General features: G+C 43.1%; 1 protein-coding gene across 1 annotated transcript in view; it reads left to right on the top strand.

Annotated features, from left to right (window-relative positions):
• Positions 1 to 19,170, top strand: part of RIMKLA (ribosomal modification protein rimK like family member A) — a 61,242-nt gene that overhangs the window by 21,433 nt on the left and 20,639 nt on the right. Inside the window, exon 2 of the mRNA XM_027864364.1 lies at positions 6,490 to 6,720. Coding sequence (XP_027720165.1) covers positions 6,490 to 6,720 — 231 coding nt within the window. The remainder of the gene's footprint in view (positions 1 to 6,489; positions 6,721 to 19,170) is intronic.

Below are 19,170 nucleotides of genomic sequence, written 5' to 3'. Positions count from 1 at the left end.
AAGCTGAGTTTTGATGTGAGATATAACTCATATTTATATAGCTCTTTAAAGTTTGTAGAGTCCTTTCCTCACAACAATCCTATAGATAGACAGAGCATGGATTGTTACGCCCATTTTGCAGGTGAGAAAATTGAGACTCTGAGGTGTTTTGTGACCTGCCCATGGTCACACAGTCAGTAAATGTGTAAAAACAAGAATTAAAACAGGTTCTCCTGACTCCAAGTTCAACACTTTCTGTTGTGTCTTACTGACCATCATGTTGAATCTGTGGTGCTGAGATTATATTCAAGTGTAGAGGCACCCCAGACTGTAGATATTTAGGCCTGGAGGTTATGAGCCAAGTAAGAGTAAACGCTATAGATTTGGAGGTCATTGGTGTAGAGGTGATGCTAGTTGAAGTTATAGGAATGGGTGAGCTCACCAAAGAGGAGGAGAGGATAGCGAAAGGGAGCCAAGAATAAAGCCTTGGAGAATGCCAACTATTAGGGTGTAGGAAGATGAGAAGGAGCCAGAGAAGGAGAATGAACCCGAGGAATGCTGAATCACAGGCACCAGAGAGGGAGCGTCAGTCACATGCTCTGTGGTCCAGTCATACTGGCCTATTTGCTCCTTCTCACATGTGATTTTTCATCTCCTGTCTCTTTGCCCTTGTGTTGGCTATCTCCCATGCTTGGTAAGCTCTACCCCCACCCCCTTCACCTCTGCCTCTTGGAATTCCTGGTTTCCTTTAAGACTCAAAATAAATAGGTGTCTTATAATAACCTAAGTGAGCTATGGAAGCAGTGGGTACCATCCCTTGTGAAGTGGCCTTGTATCTCCTTTGTACACATCTGGCATATGTTCATGTGGGCATGGACTGGTCTCTCCCAAAAGAAGCTAAGCCCTTTTTGTCTTCATATCCTCAGTGCCTGGCACATGGTACCATTTAATAAATGCTTGTTGATTTGATTGGTTGGCCAACAGTGCCAAATGCTGCAGAGGGTTTGAGGGTGAAAATTGAGGAATTGCCTCTGCATCTGGTCATCTCCAGGGAAGCTTCTTTTTGTTGCTGTTTGGAGAGAGAAGTTTTAGAAGATTGGTGGAAATGCAAGTGATTGTGAGGGTTTGAGGAGTGAGTGGGAGGGAAGGAAGAAAGAAGAGGCAACGGTCAATCAGTCCACAGACATTTATTAAGCACTTATTCTGTGTGAGGCACTGTGCTAAACACTGATGCTGCAGGATACAAAGAAGGAAAAGAAAAGAAAACAAAACAAAACAAAAAGCCCCAATCCCTACCCTCAAGGAATCTACATTTTAATATGAAAGGCGGGGGCAGCTAGGTGGCACCATGGATAGAGCACCAGCCCTAGAGTCAGGAGGACCTGAGTTCAAATTTGGCCTCAGACACTTGACTGTGTGACCCTGGGCAAGTAACTTAACCTTGATTGCCTTACCAAAAATAAAATAGTAATAATATGAGAGGTAACATGTATAAATCAGAACACACAAGATAAATAGAGTAGAGGAATGGTAACCTTCGAGGTGATGGCTCTAGCACTTTGGGGGACCTGGAAAGGACTGCAAAAGAGCTCCCACACTGGAGCTGAGTTTTCAAGGAAGGCTCTAAGGGTCAGAGGTTGGGAAGGAGAACATTTCAGGCTTTGGGAACATCCAGGGCAAAGCCCCAGAGACAGGAGATGAATTATTATGTACAAGGAACAACAAGTTGGCCAGTGTGGCTCCACTGTAGAGTGCATGGACAGAAGTGGAATATTGGATTTGAAAGGTAGGAAAGGGCCTGGTGTTTTAAAGAATGTGTTTAAGTGACAAACAAAGGACATACTATGTGATCCTGGAGGTAATAGGGAGCTACTGAATTAAGAATTGTGGGATTGGGGGGAGGAGCGTAGGTGACATGGTTGGGTCTACACTTGAAGAAAATCACTTGGGCGGCTTTCTGAAAGGTGAATTGGAGAGAAAAGAGACTTGACGTAGGGAGAGTAACCAGAAGGCTACTTCAGCAGTCCAGGTGGGAGATAATGAGGGCCAAAACTAGTAGGGAGGTAGTTATGTGAGTGGAAGAAAGGGAACCTAGGCAAGAGACATTGGGGAAAAAGAAATGACAAGATTTGGCAACTGATTTAATGCGTGGGGGGAGTAAGATGGAGGCGTCAAAGATGGAAGATGACGCTGAGGTAGTGAGCCTGGGCACGCAGAAGGATAGTGGTGCCCTCGACAGAGGGATGGGAGAGGCAATGATAATGAGTAGTGGGTTTAGAGAATTCTTTCGATATTTTGGCATAAAGGATATGCCAAAATGGTAGCTATATAGATTAAGATCAAAAGTAAGTTATTGCCTTTTTTGTTGTTGTTAAAGGATGAGATGTCCTAAGCATGTTTTTGGACAGAAGAAAAGAAGCCAGTGGAGAGGGAGACCAGTGGTTTAAGAGAGGAGGGGATGATTGACAGAGGAGGTTCTAAAGGAAGTGAGAGAGGGTGCCTGTTCTCAATTTTCTTAGCAATGGGCTTAATCCCTATAGAGGAGAATGATTGTGAATCCACATTCTTTGGTAACACCTTGTAACTGTAACCAGTGCACTCTTTGATGAGTAAGCATCTTGAGGGCAAAGATTGCACTTTACTGACATTCACCATCGATCTTCATGTGCCTAGCACATGGTATCAGAAAAATGTAATAAATGTTTTCTTGAATTAATGGTTTCTGTGGCAGAGTGGATTTTCAGTTATGCATATAACTGTGTTATTTTTTTCAGACTTGAAGGTGCCTGCTCCTAACAGATGATCAGCCTCATGCAGAGTTTAGAATTGGACACATCTCTGGGGTTGAGGGACACATTGATAATCCAGTGGGGTTACACATGTCATTTTCCTCCTCATACATAATGGACAGAAGCGAAGCAGAACTTGGTCTGGCTTCCCCTAAACACCTGACCTTTAGGGCTTGGGTTGAGGCTAAACCTGGTAAATCCAAGGCCGAGGGAAATACTATTCCAAACTGATGAGCAGTAGGGAGGCAGATACAGGCAACAGCCATTCACAAATGGAGGCCAAAAGCCCCCAACTAGTTCTATTCTTCAGCGGAATGCACAAAAACTATTTTCAGTTCCCACTGAAGGAAGTAGAATACGTATTTCTTTGTCAGATTTATTTCTCAGATGCTGAGTTACATACTTAATCATATGAAAAGACTTGCTGTTTGAGAAAGGCACACCCTACTTTTCCTTCCCACCCACCCCCCAAGACACACACACACACACACACACTTCCTCCTACTTGTAGTGGCCCAGACTGAGGACAGAGCAGGAGGGAGGTGATTTTAAGGCCTGGAGAAGGTCCCTTTACCCAAAGCTGTCCCTTCCCCAATCTGCTCATCCATGGCTGACATTCCATAATTAAGGGCTCGTTCCTTTGGGCTAAGTTTTCTCATTTGCTCTTAAAACCAATCTGGAAAGAAGTAATACATTAAGCTTTATTGGTCAGGTTTACCTCATCATGACTCAGCTGGTCAGATCCTTTCCTAAGAACAGGCTTTGACAGAGGAGAGGAAGGAGAGAGAGCAAGAAGAGACAGCGGATACTCTCTGTCCCCTATGTCAATGAGGGGAGGGGTACAGAAAGGGGAGTCTCAGAGCAAAAAGAGAGTCTTCAGCAAGGTGGCAAGCAGACAGCTCTGGATTTGGAGTTCAGAGGACCCATTTTGAGTCCTGGCTCTGCCACACAGCTGTGTATAACCTGGGGCAAGTCACATAACCGCTCTGTGCCTCAGTTTCCTTCTCTGTAAAATAACAGTGTCAGACTAAATAATTTCCAGCTCTGAATTGAACCTCCTTCCTCGTCCTGCAGCTGAGTAGCCAGAAGTTTCTGGCAGCAGAGTTAGCTTTGTTCTTTGTCTCTCTTCTCACCTCCCATCTCCCGTATTCCCTTCTTCTCTCCAGCATAGGGGGTACCCTTTTATACAGTCTGTCATCTTGTTCCCCAGTGGCATTCTCCAGCTCATTCCTTGGTCAGCTCCCCATATCCACCTTCTTTCCCTCTGTTTGTCTTCTCCTCCCTAGCGGCTTGACCACTTTCACAGAAGCTGTAAGGGAAACTGCAGAAGCCATTGACTTTGTCAGCCTCTCTCCTGCTTCCAGAATTGTAGCTGGGAGTGAGATGAGGGCATCAGGCCTGGAGGCGAAGCTGGGGCAGGCCTTAGCCAGAGCAGTGAGGGGGACAATATACCAGCCCTGTCATGGGGCAGAACTAGAAGAGGGGCAGAAATGTGATTGGACCAGTGACTGCCTCTTTCAACCAATCATGTATCTCCCAGCGCAGGGATGGACAGACAGCCTGGAGCCCAGAGAAATAGAGTGTAGATAACTGCTTTACCCGAGCCTGTTGGGCTGCGCCTTAACCGGTTCCAGTCTTCATTTATTAAAGGCTCCAGTTGGAATGAGCCAAGCCCAAAGCTTTACCTTTGGAGAAGAGAGATGAAGTTCTGGTAAGATTTCCTAGGTGTTTGTGAACCCACATGTTCAGGCTGAGCTGTCTTCATCCACTTGTTCATTGTTGATATTTTTCTGACTAGTTCATTTTTTTTTTCCTATAAGAGTTTATCTGTCCATGGTTTTGTGTGGGGTTCCGAAAGCCAGAAGCTTCTGCCGCTTCTCATTCCTCTGGATTATTTTTCTGTTGCAAAGTCATTCTTCTCATCCGATGGCAGGATTTCCATAAGTCTTCTGCCTTATTCAGTACCCAGCGTTGTCTCTGTAGGTGGTGTTGGTTTGGCCCTGGTGCTTTTTTCTAGATTGAGGACACATAATATGTATGTTTGTCCCATTTCCCACCCCCACTTCTCATTACTTTCTACTATCACCTTTCCATGGCCTGCCTGAGGTTGTCACCAGCAGCTATTCAAGGCATGATTAGAGCATGAATCAGGCTGCTTTACAAAAGGTGGAAAAAAAAAGAATGCAGAGCATTCTTCAGAATCCTCAGGAGTCTAGGGGAAAGAGGTCAGGGGGAATTAATTACCTAGGGCAGGTTCCCCACCCCTGAGGCTCCGTTGGTCTGCTAGATAGAGTGCTGGACTTGGAATCAGGGTGACCTGAGTTCAAACCCACCTTTATGAATAGCATCCCAACTATGGAGTCACTTGGCCTCTCTCTGAGTCCCAGTTTCCACCTCTGTAAAAGGAGGATGATAATACCTAAAGAATCTACCTTGTAGCATAGCAGTATCATGATGACATGTTAAAAGCACTTTGCACACTACAAAGCAAATTATAATTGTGCCCCTAGTGTGTAAGATTTACCCCCAGCAGCATAGGCATGGGCATTGACAAAATGAGATCATGTTCTTAAAGCACTTTGCAAGCCTTAAAATGCTATTTTAATGTATAGAAATTGTATGTATTGTATTGATATATATAAATGTGCATAAGATATTTTAACATATAATGATATTATATAAATATATTTTTATATTTTCTTATGAATGCTAGCCTTTATTTATTAGCAACTTCTCAGAATAATTCCTCTCCTCTCCTTCCCCTTTTCTTAGTAAAATAGCTGTTAAAATGGGGAGGCGTTTTGTGAGTCAATGGTAATAGGGTGGCGTTTTTTCTTCCTGCCTCATTTCTGATATTTCCCTCCCTAGAGAATGTGTGATCTGCTTGCTGCTTCCTTATCATCAGATGTCTCGTACCACTTACTTGGTTCTGCAGCCAACACTTGGTTAAAGTTAGGGAACGTGAATTGCTTTGAACTGGTGGCGAGTAGTGCTAGTGTTGGAAAAAGACCTGAGGGGACATTTAGAGAAATGGTGCATCTCCCCTTTCATCCACATGGGGTCTTGGGTACATAGTAGGTGCTCAAATAAACTCTTACTGGATGGACTCATGGTAGCCAGCCTTTTAAATGAATCAACTACCATTTATTAAACACCTACTATGTGCCAGGCACTTTGCTAAGTATTGGGGATTCTAAGAAAAGCATAAAACTAAAGTCTCTGCTTTCAAGGAGCTCACAGTCTAATTGAGGGGGGGTTGTTGGGTTTTTTTTTTAAGTTGAGTCATTGAAGGACTGTTAGATCTGAATTCCATAAGTGAGATAGATGATTCCCTTTTCTTTAAGCCTTCGCTCTCCCAGATAATAGGTATGAGGTTTGACTTCTACAGGGAAGCAGGGGCCTGGACGAGATGATCTCCTGAGATTTCTTCTAGCTATAGGACTCGCTGTTTATTGCTCTTGCTTCTGGGTGATGCCCAATGTTTTTTACCATAATCATGCTGTCTACATTTGTGGGGAATGTCAAGTTGGGCTGTGCTGTGTTGTGTTGTGTTTTGTTTTGACAACAGAATGACCACTTCAAAGTCCATCCTCCAGATAGGCTTGCACTGAGGACTGTGAGGGGGAGGCCTTTGCTGCTGGACACTTGTAGATGCACAGAGATAGTCTCTGGCTGCACCCCCACCTCCCCCACCATGTTCACTTTTGTTCTTCTCTTTCAGGCCTGCAGGTGAACCAGAAGGCTCTGACGACATTCCCAGATGTGGTGCTCGTGCGGGTGCCCACGCCTTCAGTGCAGTCGGACAGTGACATCACTGTCTTGAGACACTTGGAGAAGTTAGGGTGCCGCTTGGTCAACCGCCCCCAGAGCATCTTGAACTGCATCAACAAGTTTTGGACATTCCAAGAGCTGGCTGGACATGGGGTCCCCATGCCTGACACGTTTTCCTATGGTGAGTTCACTTAAAATGGGGCCAGACTTCAACGGCTTGGATTCTTGGTATCTTTCTATCTTCCCCCCGAAACCTCTTCATATTTCTTTTTGTTTGTTCTCCAAGCAGGATCCTCTGTATCAGTCAAAGCAATCTCGCTTTTTCTCACTCCTGTGTCTTAGCACGAACCATGCCCTTCTTCTGGAACGTCCCATCCTTTTCCTTTCTTTCAGTCTCCATCCCTCTCTCCTCCAAAACCACACCCACAACTCATCTCCATCAAGCCTTTCATGATCAGCTTCACCTGGCTGATTATTTCTTTTCTTAGACTACCCATAACATTTTTGTATTCAGTTTGCACTACAATTTTTGAACAGAAACTGAATGTAATCATATCTCACCTATTCAGAATATCACCACTTGGCATTTTTGCCTGCCCCAAACATTGCTGAGCAGGTGTCCTAAAGCATGTGCACTCAAACTCATGTACTTTATTTATTTTAGGCTATCACTTAGACCCTCTTTGCTCCTATCTCACATACAATTCTGATTAGCTTGGTTATTTAATTTTCTGTCTCCCTTATAATATCAACTACTCCTTAACTTGATGAGGTAGAAAGACTAACAAGCACTGTGCCTGATAGCTTCTAAGGCCAGTTCTGGCCAGCAACGCAGCCAAGAGATAAGTGAAGCCTACGACCCCCAGTTGCTAACCTCAGTGAAACCTCTGCTTTGATCTGTCCTATCCACATCTATATTTCTATTTATATCTGTATCTATAGGTAGATATATGTGTGTGTGTGTGTGTGTATACACACATACATAAATACACATATACACATATACATACATACATATATATATGTGTATATATGTATATGTATATATGTATCTTCTTGTTAACCTGTGATTTTGTACTTGGACCAGATTTATCCTGAAACCTCCTTTGAAGTGATTGTTCCCTGGTGAAGGAGCTCTGCTGGTCAAACAGATAATCCTTTTCTGCCCCATGACTCCATGTTGACATTCTGTACCCGGGTCACCTTGAGATATTGTCAGCAGACTGCTCCCTTTCATCACATTTCCTCCATGTGGACAGCCAGGCTCCCTCCCTAGTAGGTGAGGATCTCTCCTGGGCTGGGGAACCTGATGTTTGAGTCCTGAGTCAGACATACTCGGTTGGCAAAGGGGCCACCTAATCCCCTTAGGGACAAACTAGTTTCAGTAGAAGTGGCTGAAACCTTATCCATCCTGATTCGGAGCTGTATTTGGTCCAAGTCCTGACTAGCTGGAATTCCCACAGCACTGCTTGAATTCCTTGCTAGCCTAGCCCTATTTCTCAAGGATCTTGGGAACAATGGCCCAACTACTGACTAACCTCTTCAATTTTCTAGGCTATGTTCCCAGACTACTGAGGATGATGGATTGAGGTGCTTCTGGAAACTTACGATTTTAAAAAATTCATGTCTTTATGTTTTTTTCCATCATAATCATTCCCCTATGTGCCCTTCCTCCAACCTCTAAAATGCATATGCATGTGCTTGCAAGCACATACATACACACATATACACACACACACACGTCTTCCCTTTAACAAAGAAAAACCATTAAAACCAACCCATATAGCAATTAAGGTTCTGCTGCATTTGCTCTCTATGGTCAGCTGGACCCTGGTCATTGCATTTATTCATTGTCTTTTTGCATGGTTTTTATTTACATTATTGTAGCCATTGCATACAAGATTCTCCTGCTTCTGTTTCTCTGAATTCCTCATGCTGGCCATTTCTTACAGGGGACCACAATATCCTGTTATATCCAACAATGTATTTTATTCGGTTATTCTCCTAGTCAGTGGGCACCTAACTCATTTCCACTGCAATATAGAAAGTGTTGTAGTGTATGTTTTGTTATATATGAAACCTTTCTCTTTGTTGTTGACTTCCTTGGGGCAAGTAACCAGTTACAGAGGTCAGATTGCTGGGTCAAAGACCATGAGCTATTGAATAACTTTTCTTACATGATTTGCTTTTAGAAACATCTTAGACCCCAACATCTTCCAAGATAAGCAGGTACCTTGTCAACCCCAGGCATCATTGGTGATGCTGCTTCTCATAAATGGTGCCTGAGGTCAGGACCCCTGGATTCATGACGATGAATCCAGGATAATATGACTGGGAGAACATTATAGATTATAGAATTCAAGATGTCATCCATTCTCCCCTACTTTTAGTCATACTGTGGTTTGATTGGCTAGCTAGCCACACAGTCAGATATTCCTTCACACTCCAGAAGTGAATATTTTGCTTCCTTTATTGTTACCAGAATTACCAGGTTTCCATTCATTCACCATCCTCTATCAGATCTGAAATTGACCTCCCATCTCAGTATCAACAGTTTTGTAGTGCCCTTAGTGCTTGAGAGATATACATGTTGCCCTGGACTAAACCATATAATTTCCCTTAACCTGGTTCCTGGTGTTTCTACCTGGCCAGGCAGTTGCATATGAGAGTTGAACCTGAGACTACTTCATTCCAGGAATTCATGTACAAAACATCTGCAAGGGGTTAGTCAGTTAAAGGATCTGGGGTTGTTTAGTGTGGAGAAGAGAAGACTTAGGGGGAAAAGGGAGAGAATATGAGAGCTAGCTTCAGGTATCTCAAGGGCCAGCAGTGCTGAAGGAAGATTCAACCTACTCCGTTTGGCCCTAGAGGGCAGAACCAGAAGGAAGGGGCACAATTAGGCTTGGCAAACTTCCCAACAGTTTGGGCCATCTCAAAGTAGAAAGACCTCCTCAGAAGGCAATACAGTCCTCCTCTTGAAGGTCATCAAGCGAACGCTAGATGCCCGATTGTTGGGTAGGTTATAATGAGGATTCTGGGAATGGGTTGTTGGTCTGGCTAGTAGCCAAGGACTGTTACGTCTCTGGGATCCTGTGATACTGTGATGGAATCTTGTGATTCCACCTCGTCCAAGGGGACCCCAGGCCGGTCATTTTTGCTTGTTTACTTATTTTCTTTTTAAAGAGAAAAGCAAGATGATCATGTTTCCCTAGCATTTAGTGTTATGATCATTCATTCATTTTATCTCCTGCTGTAAGCTCTAGCCAGACTGACTGAATCAGCTGAATCAGGCAGGGTTTGGCTTGGTCTTGTTTTATTGTTTTTTAACATGTTGGACATCTGGCAGGACGTAGAGGCTCTTCCATATATGAGAGGGCAAATCATGCCTTCCAGGCACATTGGTCAGTATGAATCAGTAGTCATTTTTTCTGGTTATGCAATGCCCTTCTCCCTTTTCGTTGCTTCATGAACTCCTGGCCATCTGTTGGGATGACATCCTGATTTACTCTTGGAACCTTGACCAGGGTACACTGACCTGGTCTGAGCCATGCTTTTCCCTCATCAGCACCTTTAGCAACTCATTTTTTTCAAGAAGTTTTTTTTGTTTTAATTTTCAATATCTCCTGTTTTTATATTATCTGCATTTTCCAATGCATATCTCTCTTTTCTCCATCTCCTCCCAGTGAACCATTCTTTATAACACAGAATAAAAAAGAGGAAAAAAAACCAATGCAGCAAAACTAACCACTGCATCAACCAACTACGCCAACATAGGCAGTATTCCGTTCCCATAGTGCCCAGCTCTGTAAGAAAGGAGGGAAGGTGCCTTCCTAGATCTTTTCTTTGGGGCTAATACGGTCACAGCATTCATTCAGTTTCAATTATTTTCAACAGATAGGTATTAAGCACCTCCTACGTGCAAGATGTGCTAGGTGCTGGACATAGGGACAAAAATGAAATAATCTTTGGCTTTGAGGAGCTGACATTCATTGGGGGATTATAAAAGACAGAGGCAAGGAGGTGGGGATTCAAGCTGAAAAGTGCTGGCTTGAGCAGGAAGAACTAGAACTGCAGGGGTACCTAATAACCCAGTAGGAAATGCAGAGAGGGCCGTGCAAGGTGGGGAGGTACCTTTGCTTCCTGGGGGTTCTGGGATGGCTACCAGCACTTTATCCCCAGGTTCTCAGCAGTGTCAGCCATTCTTTACCTGAAAATATTGTGTAGGACACCCAAGATGGAAACGCCTTTGGCAAATAAGAGGCCTTCCTTGCCCAGCCCCCTTTAAGCCTTTGTAGTTAAGGCCAGATACATGCATGTGTGTGCATACACAATACATACATATACACACCTATACATATATACATATATGCATATACATGTATATACATGCACATGTATACATTTAAGCTCGATGGCAGGACATTCTTCCCAACAATTAGAACTGTATATACGTGTGTGTACACACATATAATACATAACACATATATACATACACACATGTACACTTATTTGTTTGTTTGTTGAGGGGAGACACTCCGTCCCCTCCAAAGTACGTGAGCCTTACTCTCTTTGGCTGAAGGGAGCTACCTGATCTAGGGGAAGGAATGACTGGGTATCAAGGCTGCATTTGAAGCTCTGGGCCACCACCTTCAGGGTCCCAGCGCCCCAACAGTGGTGCACACCAACCTCAAAACCTTGCAGCATCTCCAGGCTAAACAAGCTGAAACATCCTTAGGTCCCAGTAAAAGAAAGTATGGAGCCCAGAACAAGGAGGTGTGAGGGAGATGATGGAGCTTTTGTGCTCTGCCCTGGTCAGATCACCTGTGGACTATTTAATTCTAGACACTACAGTTTAGGAAACGCTTTACAAGCTAGAAAACATGAGGCAACTAAAAGTCATGCCATATGACAAATTGAAAGAACCAAGAGTGTTCATCCATAAGAAGACAAACTTGGGAGGTAAGGAGAAGACTGTTGGTTTCAGATTTTTGAAGGGCTAGCCCATGGAAGAGGGTTTAGACTTGCTTTGCTTTATTTCAAAGGACAGAACTAAGATCAGCAATGGAAGTTAATGAGACAGATTTCAGGTCAACCTAAGGTGAAATATACTGACTATTAGAGCCATCCATAAGTGAAATAGGCTGCCTCTGGAGGTGGAGAAGGGGAAAGGAAGGGGAGAAACATTTATGAAGCACCTACTATGTGCCTGACACTGTGAGAAGTGCTTTATAAATATTATCTCAGTAATGAATGCCTTGTCTCTGGAGATCTTTAGGTGAGGGATGGATGACCTCTTGTCAGGGATGTAGAAGGGGTTCCTATTGCTCAGGTATGGGTTAGGCTATCCCTCGAAGCATTGAGATTCTTTACCCTACCTGTGTTATTTCCTATTGTATCTGGTTTAATAGCTGTTGTCTCAGTACTTTTCTTCCTTTCCCTCTATTTTCAGTTTTAAAACATTTTAACCAGATCAGTCAGTCTCCAGGCAACTGCATTCTTCCTGGTCCTTTTCAATGTTTTCAATCTCTGGCCAAGAGCCCTTTAATTCCTATATCTTAAGCCATGATACAGAAAGCCAGCTCCTGTTCTCAGCACAAACTTCTTATCCATCTGTTCACAGCCTACTTTCTCTTCTAAAATCTCTGCTTTAATTTGTCAGCACAGATGGAGGCATCACCTGGACCCAGAAGTCTTTTTTTTTCTTTTTCTTTAATGCTGCTGCTTTAAAAATTTTTTTTCAGTCGTTAAGCATTTAATCTTTTTCTCCTTTTTGTCAACTGGGAAACAAGGAAAACAAAACCGTTATAACAGATAAGCACAGTCAGGCTTATCAGTGTAATTGTTCAGTCATTTCTAACTCTCCATGACCCCTTTTGAGGGTTTTCTTGGCAAAGATACTAGAATGGTTTGCTGTTTCCTTCTCCAGATGAGGAAACTGAGGCAAACAGGGATAAACAGACTTTGCTCAGGGTCACACAGCTGATAAGTGACTAAAGAAGTGTGTCAGGAAGATGAATCTTCCTGACTCTAGGCCCAAAACTCTATCCACTGTGCCACCTAGCTGCCCTAGTCAAGCAAAACAAATTCCCATATTGACCATGCTCAATAATGCATGTCTTATTCTACATATTAGTCTGTCACCTCTAGGTCAGGACGTGGGCAACATTCCTCATCATCAGTCCTCTGGAATCATGGTTGATCATTGCATTGATCTGAATCAAGTCTTTCAAAACTGTTTTTACATTGTTGATGTTATAGTATAAATTGCTCTTCTGGTTCTGCTTACTTCATTCTGCATCAGTTCATACAGGTCTTCTGATGTCTCTCTAAAAGAGCCTCATAGTTTCTTGCTGTACGATAGTATTTCATGATATTTATTTATCATGATTTGTTCAACCATTCCCCCATGGATAGCCACCCTCTCTTAGTTTTCATTTCTTCGTCATAACAAAAAGAGCTATTATAAATATTTTTGTATAAATAGAATCTTTTCATTTTTCCTTCATCTCTGGAGTATAGGACTATAATGTTTGCTGTCTTTGAGTTAAAGGGCATTATGCACTGTACTGGGTGGTGGAGAGGAACTGTATATCCCAAAAACAGAGTTGAGTGGCTAACTCAGTTCCTTCCTTCAACAATGGGAGGGGGAGAGTTTGAATTTAAGTACCCAAACCGTGTCTCTCCACAATACTTAGAGACTTTTTTCAGTTGTATTATTTGCTCCTAAATAGTTGCTGGAATGGATAGTCATCATTTGGTTTGACGGGCCTCCGGCAGCTGTCTGCCAAATTCCATATCTGAACTCTCAGAAGACTCACTGTTGTAATCTTACTGTTGTTCCATTCGGAATGTGGCCATCTTGGCCTCCTCTTCCTCTTCTTCTTCCTTCTCCTACTTCTTCTTCTCTTCCTCCTCCTCCTTTTTTTGCAAAATCTTATTGTGCTTGTTTGTTGACTATATATATATATATGTATATATAGTCAATATATATTCCAATTCCAATATATATTCCAATTACACATAAAATTTATTAACATTAGTTTTTTTTAAATGTTGAGTTCCAAATTCTCTCCCTTCTGCCTCCCCCTCTTTGAGAAGGCAAGCAATTTAGTATAGGTTATGCACATGCAGTCATGTAAAACATTTCCATGTTAGTCATGTTGTAAAAGAAAACACAAACAAAAAAAAAACAAGAAAAAATATGCTTTGATCTGCTTTCAGACTCCATCAGTTCTTTCTCTGGAGGTAGGTAGCATTTTTCATCTTGAGTTCTTGGAAACTGTCTTACAACATTGTATTGCTGAGAATAGCTAAGTCTTTCACAGTTGATCATCGTACAATATTGCCGTTAGTATACACAATGTTCTCCTAGTTCTGTTCGCTTCACTCTGCATCAGTTTATGTGAGTCTTTCCAGGTTTCTTTGAAAGCATCCTGATTGTCATTTCTTATAGCACAGTAGTATTCCATCACAATCATATACCACATCTTGTTCAGCCATTCTTCAATTGATGGGCATCCCCTCAATTTTCAATTCTTTGCCCCTAGAAAAAGAGTTGCTGTAAATATTTTTGTACATATAGGTCCTTCCCCCCTACCTTTTTTTGATCCCTCCTTCCCTCCCTCCTCTCCTACTACATATAAGAAAATCTCAATACTAGCAGATAGGGAAAGTGAGGTTCCTCCCTGCAGGCCTAGGCCTGTCCTTTGTGGGAAGAACATAACAATGTCTATCCAGCTCCAGCTTTTTCCTTTTCTACGTCAATCCTTCTTTCTTCCAACCTTCAACTAAGATTTGGGCTCCAAATCTTAGTTCAGGTCCCCTTGCTGTCCTCTTAGAACCTTTCTTTGTTTTCAGGTCTTTCTACCACCCATCGCAGAAACTGGAATAGGGCCTGCTCTTCAAGGGGGCCTAGAGCCACCTCTTCCATACATGCTAGGATTGAGATCTTATTTATCATGCCTTCTAGCTCTTCCTACTGCTGATCTACCCATGCAGCTTGTCTGCCAGGGCCTGTTGGCTAGGCTCCAACTTTTACTAGCTGCTAGAATACCCTTTTTTCCTTCAATTCTTGATCTCCTAGTTCCCAAGGTTGGCATAATTGGTAATGAAGAGACCTGCCAATGTCCTGCTTGCCCCATGCTCACTCCCCTTGATGTAAGCCACAGCTTTGGTTAGAAAATGTCTTTGGGAACCCTGAAAAATTCTAAACTCACCTTCTCTTTCTGTTCTCCCTCCTGTGTCTCCTGGGTCATCCTCCTAAAGGCAAAGTGAATTGTCAGGCACTAAGTGTGCAGTCAGATTTAGTGATTGTATGATGGAATTAATTGATGTCTGACTGTCAAGGGTTGTAGAGCATTGATGGGTGGGTCTAGCCACTGGTGGCATTGGCAGGCCCCTAGGGCTAGAATGTGGCTTAGAGAGTATTGTTAGGGACACCTTGATCCTGGACATGTCTTTTAATTACAGACCTTCCCTCTGACTACAGACACCATAGGCCCAGATGTCCATATACAGACAGATACCTCAGGGACATAGCCAGCACAACTTTCCTGCTCTTTTCAGAGGAAGAGCACCTAAGTTTCCTACAGAATAGTTGTGCCTGGCCACATCTGCAGTGTGGCTGGGGATGACTTGACCCCTTCTGTGCTCTACCCTTATACAAAATTGATTGTAGCTTGGAGAATATTGTGGTTGGTTCTTTCAAAAAGATTCACTACTTCAGAAGTTGATGAAAGAATAACAGAATTCATTTGGAGGTGGGGAAAGTTGAGAATTTAAAAGGAAACAATTAAAAAATGTGGGAATGAAAAGCAGCTTGGCATTACCTGTCTCAAACTCTATTACAAAACACTAATCACAGTTTAAATGGTAAGTGGGAAGTAATCTTATAGGGAAGGCAGTAGCATGGGGAGGATGGGAGGAGGGGGAGACAAAGAGAGGCTTTCTGCAGACAGTGGGATTTGAGCTGAGAATTAAAACCAAGGAAGCAAGGAGACTTCTTCATTCCTCCCACTCAGTCACACTTCTCTAGACTTTTCCTTCATGCCTTTCCCTACCCCTTCCAACCTGTAATTCCACCCACCCCCCCTTTTTGTGTGCTGTCTTCTCCAATTAGATTGTAGCCTCCTTGAGGGTAGGGACACTCTTTCTTTTTTTCATATTTGTATCCCCAACTGGGCACAGTGTGCCTGGCACATAGTAGGTGCTTAATAAATAATTATTGACCGACTGATTGACAGGTTAAGAGGGAAAGCATTCCAGGCATAGGGTACCGCCAGTGAAAGACACAGAATAGAATTAAATAACTTTCATCTCATATCCATAACATGATAAATATGATAAAAGACAGAATTAGCCAATGTTGGAGAGACTGTCAAAGCCAGGCACATTTATATACTATTGACAGAGGTGCCAATAGGTCCAACCTTTATGGAAAACAATTTGGAATTATAATTAAAAAAGGCCACTTAACTCAAAACCCTGTGACTTAGTGATTGATACTATACGTGTGCCTCAATGAAGTAAATGACAGCAAGAATGGTGCCTTATTTGTTGATACTACTGTGTAAAATTTAATATACAAATAAAACCCAAGCTGTATGTGAAAAAAAAAAAAAGAATGGTGCCTTATATGCTAAAATATTCATAGCAGTAAGAAAAAGCTGGGAAACAAAGTGGGTAACTCTCCATTGAGTTGGTTGAATAAACTGTGATACCCAAATGGATCAGATGCTGTTCCATGAGAAATAACATGCGGAATTAAGAAAAACACAGGGAGCATTGATGCAGAATGAAAAAAGGCAAAGTCAGGAGAAGCACCTATACAATAACTTGTTGTTCAGTTGTGTCCAACTCCCTGTGACCCCATTTGTGGTTTTCTTGGCAAAGATACTGGAGTGGCTCACCATTTCTTTCTCTGGCTCATCTTAAAGATGAGGAAATTGAGGCCAAGAGGGTTAAGTGCCTTGCCCAGGGTGACACAGCTAGTAAGTTAAGTGTCGGAGAGCAGATTTGAACCCATGAAGATGTGCCTTCCTGATTCCAAACCCAGTGCCCTACCCACTGTGCCACCTAGCTGCCCCATGATGGGATAACTACAACATAAATGAGAACAACTCGAGAGGTCATCATTCAGGTTACAGACAGAGTTTGATCTCGGGTGCAGAGAACTGATCCCAAAATGCAGTTCTCTCACGGTGGAGAGGGGGACGAACTGGATGGCCTCTGAGATCCTTCCAGCTCAAGGCCTATTAGGTTCTGTCTCAGTCTGGGTGGGGATTGTGGCATAATGATGTCAGCCGCTGTGGGTTTATTCTCCTGAACTGTTTTTCTTTGTTATAAAAGAAGACTCTCTGGCTTGGAGTGGGTGAGGTGAAGTGTAATTAGTGGAGATGGGACAGGACAGTGTTGTAAAAAACCAAAAACATCAATAAAACACTAACTATTCTAACTAGCTAAAAACATTTTATTCCCCTGGCTTCCTTTCTAATTTCACCTTCCTCAAATGGCCTGGCTTCAGCCGCCCCAGCAGAATTGTAGAGGCAGTGGAGGGGGGGCACAGGGAAGAGGGGGCTGGTGTTGCTCCTGCTCTGGTAAATAGATGCCTCCCAGAGGAGTCTTCTGGGCCCTGCCCACATCCTGCCTGTATTGTCTTCTCTTAGCTGCATTTCTTAGTTCTCACTAGACTGAAAGAAACCTTGAAGCCTCATTTATTTTATCTTATCTAATTTTTGGTCATTTCCTTGCTCCTTTGTGTTTTTTAAAAAAAAATGGTATTTTGTATAAGGAGAGGCCAACATGTGTCACTGATGGTGGGAGGGGAGGTATGGAGCAATCTGCTCTTAGTAATATGAGTGAGGTCCAAACCAGGAGCCCAGCAAGCATAAAGCAAGGTTGGTAAACCCTGGTAAAGGCCAGGTTGGTACTGAGGGTTTTTCAAAAGGCCAAAACATTGTGTGGCGGTGGGTTGGAGGGGGAAATAGTCAAATACAGGAATAGAGATTTGGGCCAGAAGGTCAATGTCTAATCAGGAGGTAAGATATATAGGATCACAGATTTAGAGCCAAAGCTTAAAGGCCATGCAGTCTAACCCCTTTGTTTTATAGATGAGGAAACTGAGGCACAGAGATGTTAAATTCCTTGCCCAAAGTCACCCAGGTAGTAAGTGATAAAGATGGAATTGCATCCAGGTACTTTGATTCTAGGCCAGCCACTCTTTCTCTGTTCTGCACTAAATTCTGGGCTTGGTTCAACCTGTCTCTCCAGAGCTTTGGTGACCAAATGCATTCTCTTACCTTTGCCCTGCTCTGGTTATGTGCACCCACAGCACTCCTTCCTGATTCAGTCATGCCAATAAAACAGTGGGTTCATACACTTGCCAAGTAGAGTCATGGAATGTTATTGCCATGAAGGCCCTTAAAGGTTATTATTTTACAGGTAAGTAAACTGAGGCTAAGAGAAATGAAGTGGTTTGCCTCAGGTCACACAGTGACAGAGCTGGAACTTGGTTTCCCCAGCTCCTAGTCCAGGACCCTTTGCATTCTACCCCACTGTCCCTCTGGAAGTGGGAGCACGAGCCCTTTCCACTGAAGCACTGCTGCAAGGTTAGAGTCCGGGTATTGCCTTCAAACCAAGTAAGTATTCTAGGGTCAGGGTCAAGACATACCTTTTGTATGTTGTCTTCCCTCATTAGACTGTAAGCTCCTTGAGGGGAGGGACTTCTTTTTTTGTATTTGTATTTCTGGGGCTTAACCCAGTGCCTGGCACTTAGTAGGTGCTTAATGTTGTTTGTCTCTTGTTCCAAAGAGGACCAATGACATCACAAGTGAGGTCTTGACTTGTGAGTGAACTGGATACGTGAGGCAGACTTGCACAAAGTCGTCAGCCTCACTCTCTCTTTCAGAGTCATTGAAATCCAGTGGCAAGACAAAAGTCAGGATGACTGGTGATGGCTCAGGATAACCTTGAAAGCTTTAGTGTCTGACTAAGCTCTCAGTGTCCCACAGTACTTGCTTCAGTCTCCTTCATGGCCATTGGAACAAATTGTTCCCATTCACCCATTCCACATGGGGGGAAGTTTGCACATGTTTGGTGTAGACACCCCCTTAATTACTGATGGGTTTGAGGCCTGTCAGTTACCCTCAGCCTGGTTTAGACTGTCTGTTGAGTTGGTTTACCAAGGTGTGCTTCTGTGTATGCTTTAGTTTTTTCTAGTCACAGGTGCATAATAAATGTTTATTGATTGGCTGACGTCAGTGTAGGGTCACAAACTCAGAGATTGTGATCGGAAGAAAAGTAGCTGTAGCAAAGGTTAGGAATGAAGGAGATCACAAGGGAACTACCAAACCAAGATTAGAACCAGGACGTCAGAATTCATGCAGATGGACAAGGGGGTTTCTGAGGCAAGAGCAAGTTAGGGCTGGAAAGGCAACTCTCCAACAAGTGGCAACCATCCTTAATTATCAGCAATGTCTCCTCCCTATTTCCCTGAGTGCTCAGACCATCTGCTTTCCCCCTAGGCCCCAACAGAAGGCCGTAAGAGTCTCATATACAAAGGTGGGAAAGAATAGAGGTTGGGGGCATAGGGACAATAGAATTGGGGAAATGGCGAGATGACTGGTTTGGTTGT

Source organism: Vombatus ursinus, unplaced genomic scaffold (genome assembly GCF_900497805.2).
Source record: "Vombatus ursinus unplaced genomic scaffold, bare-nosed wombat genome assembly UNPS02014775.1, whole genome shotgun sequence".
Classification (NCBI taxonomy): domain Eukaryota; kingdom Metazoa; phylum Chordata; class Mammalia; order Diprotodontia; family Vombatidae; genus Vombatus; species Vombatus ursinus.
The sequence above is the reverse complement of the archived record's forward strand: the minus strand, read 5'-3'. Positions and strand labels throughout refer to the sequence as shown.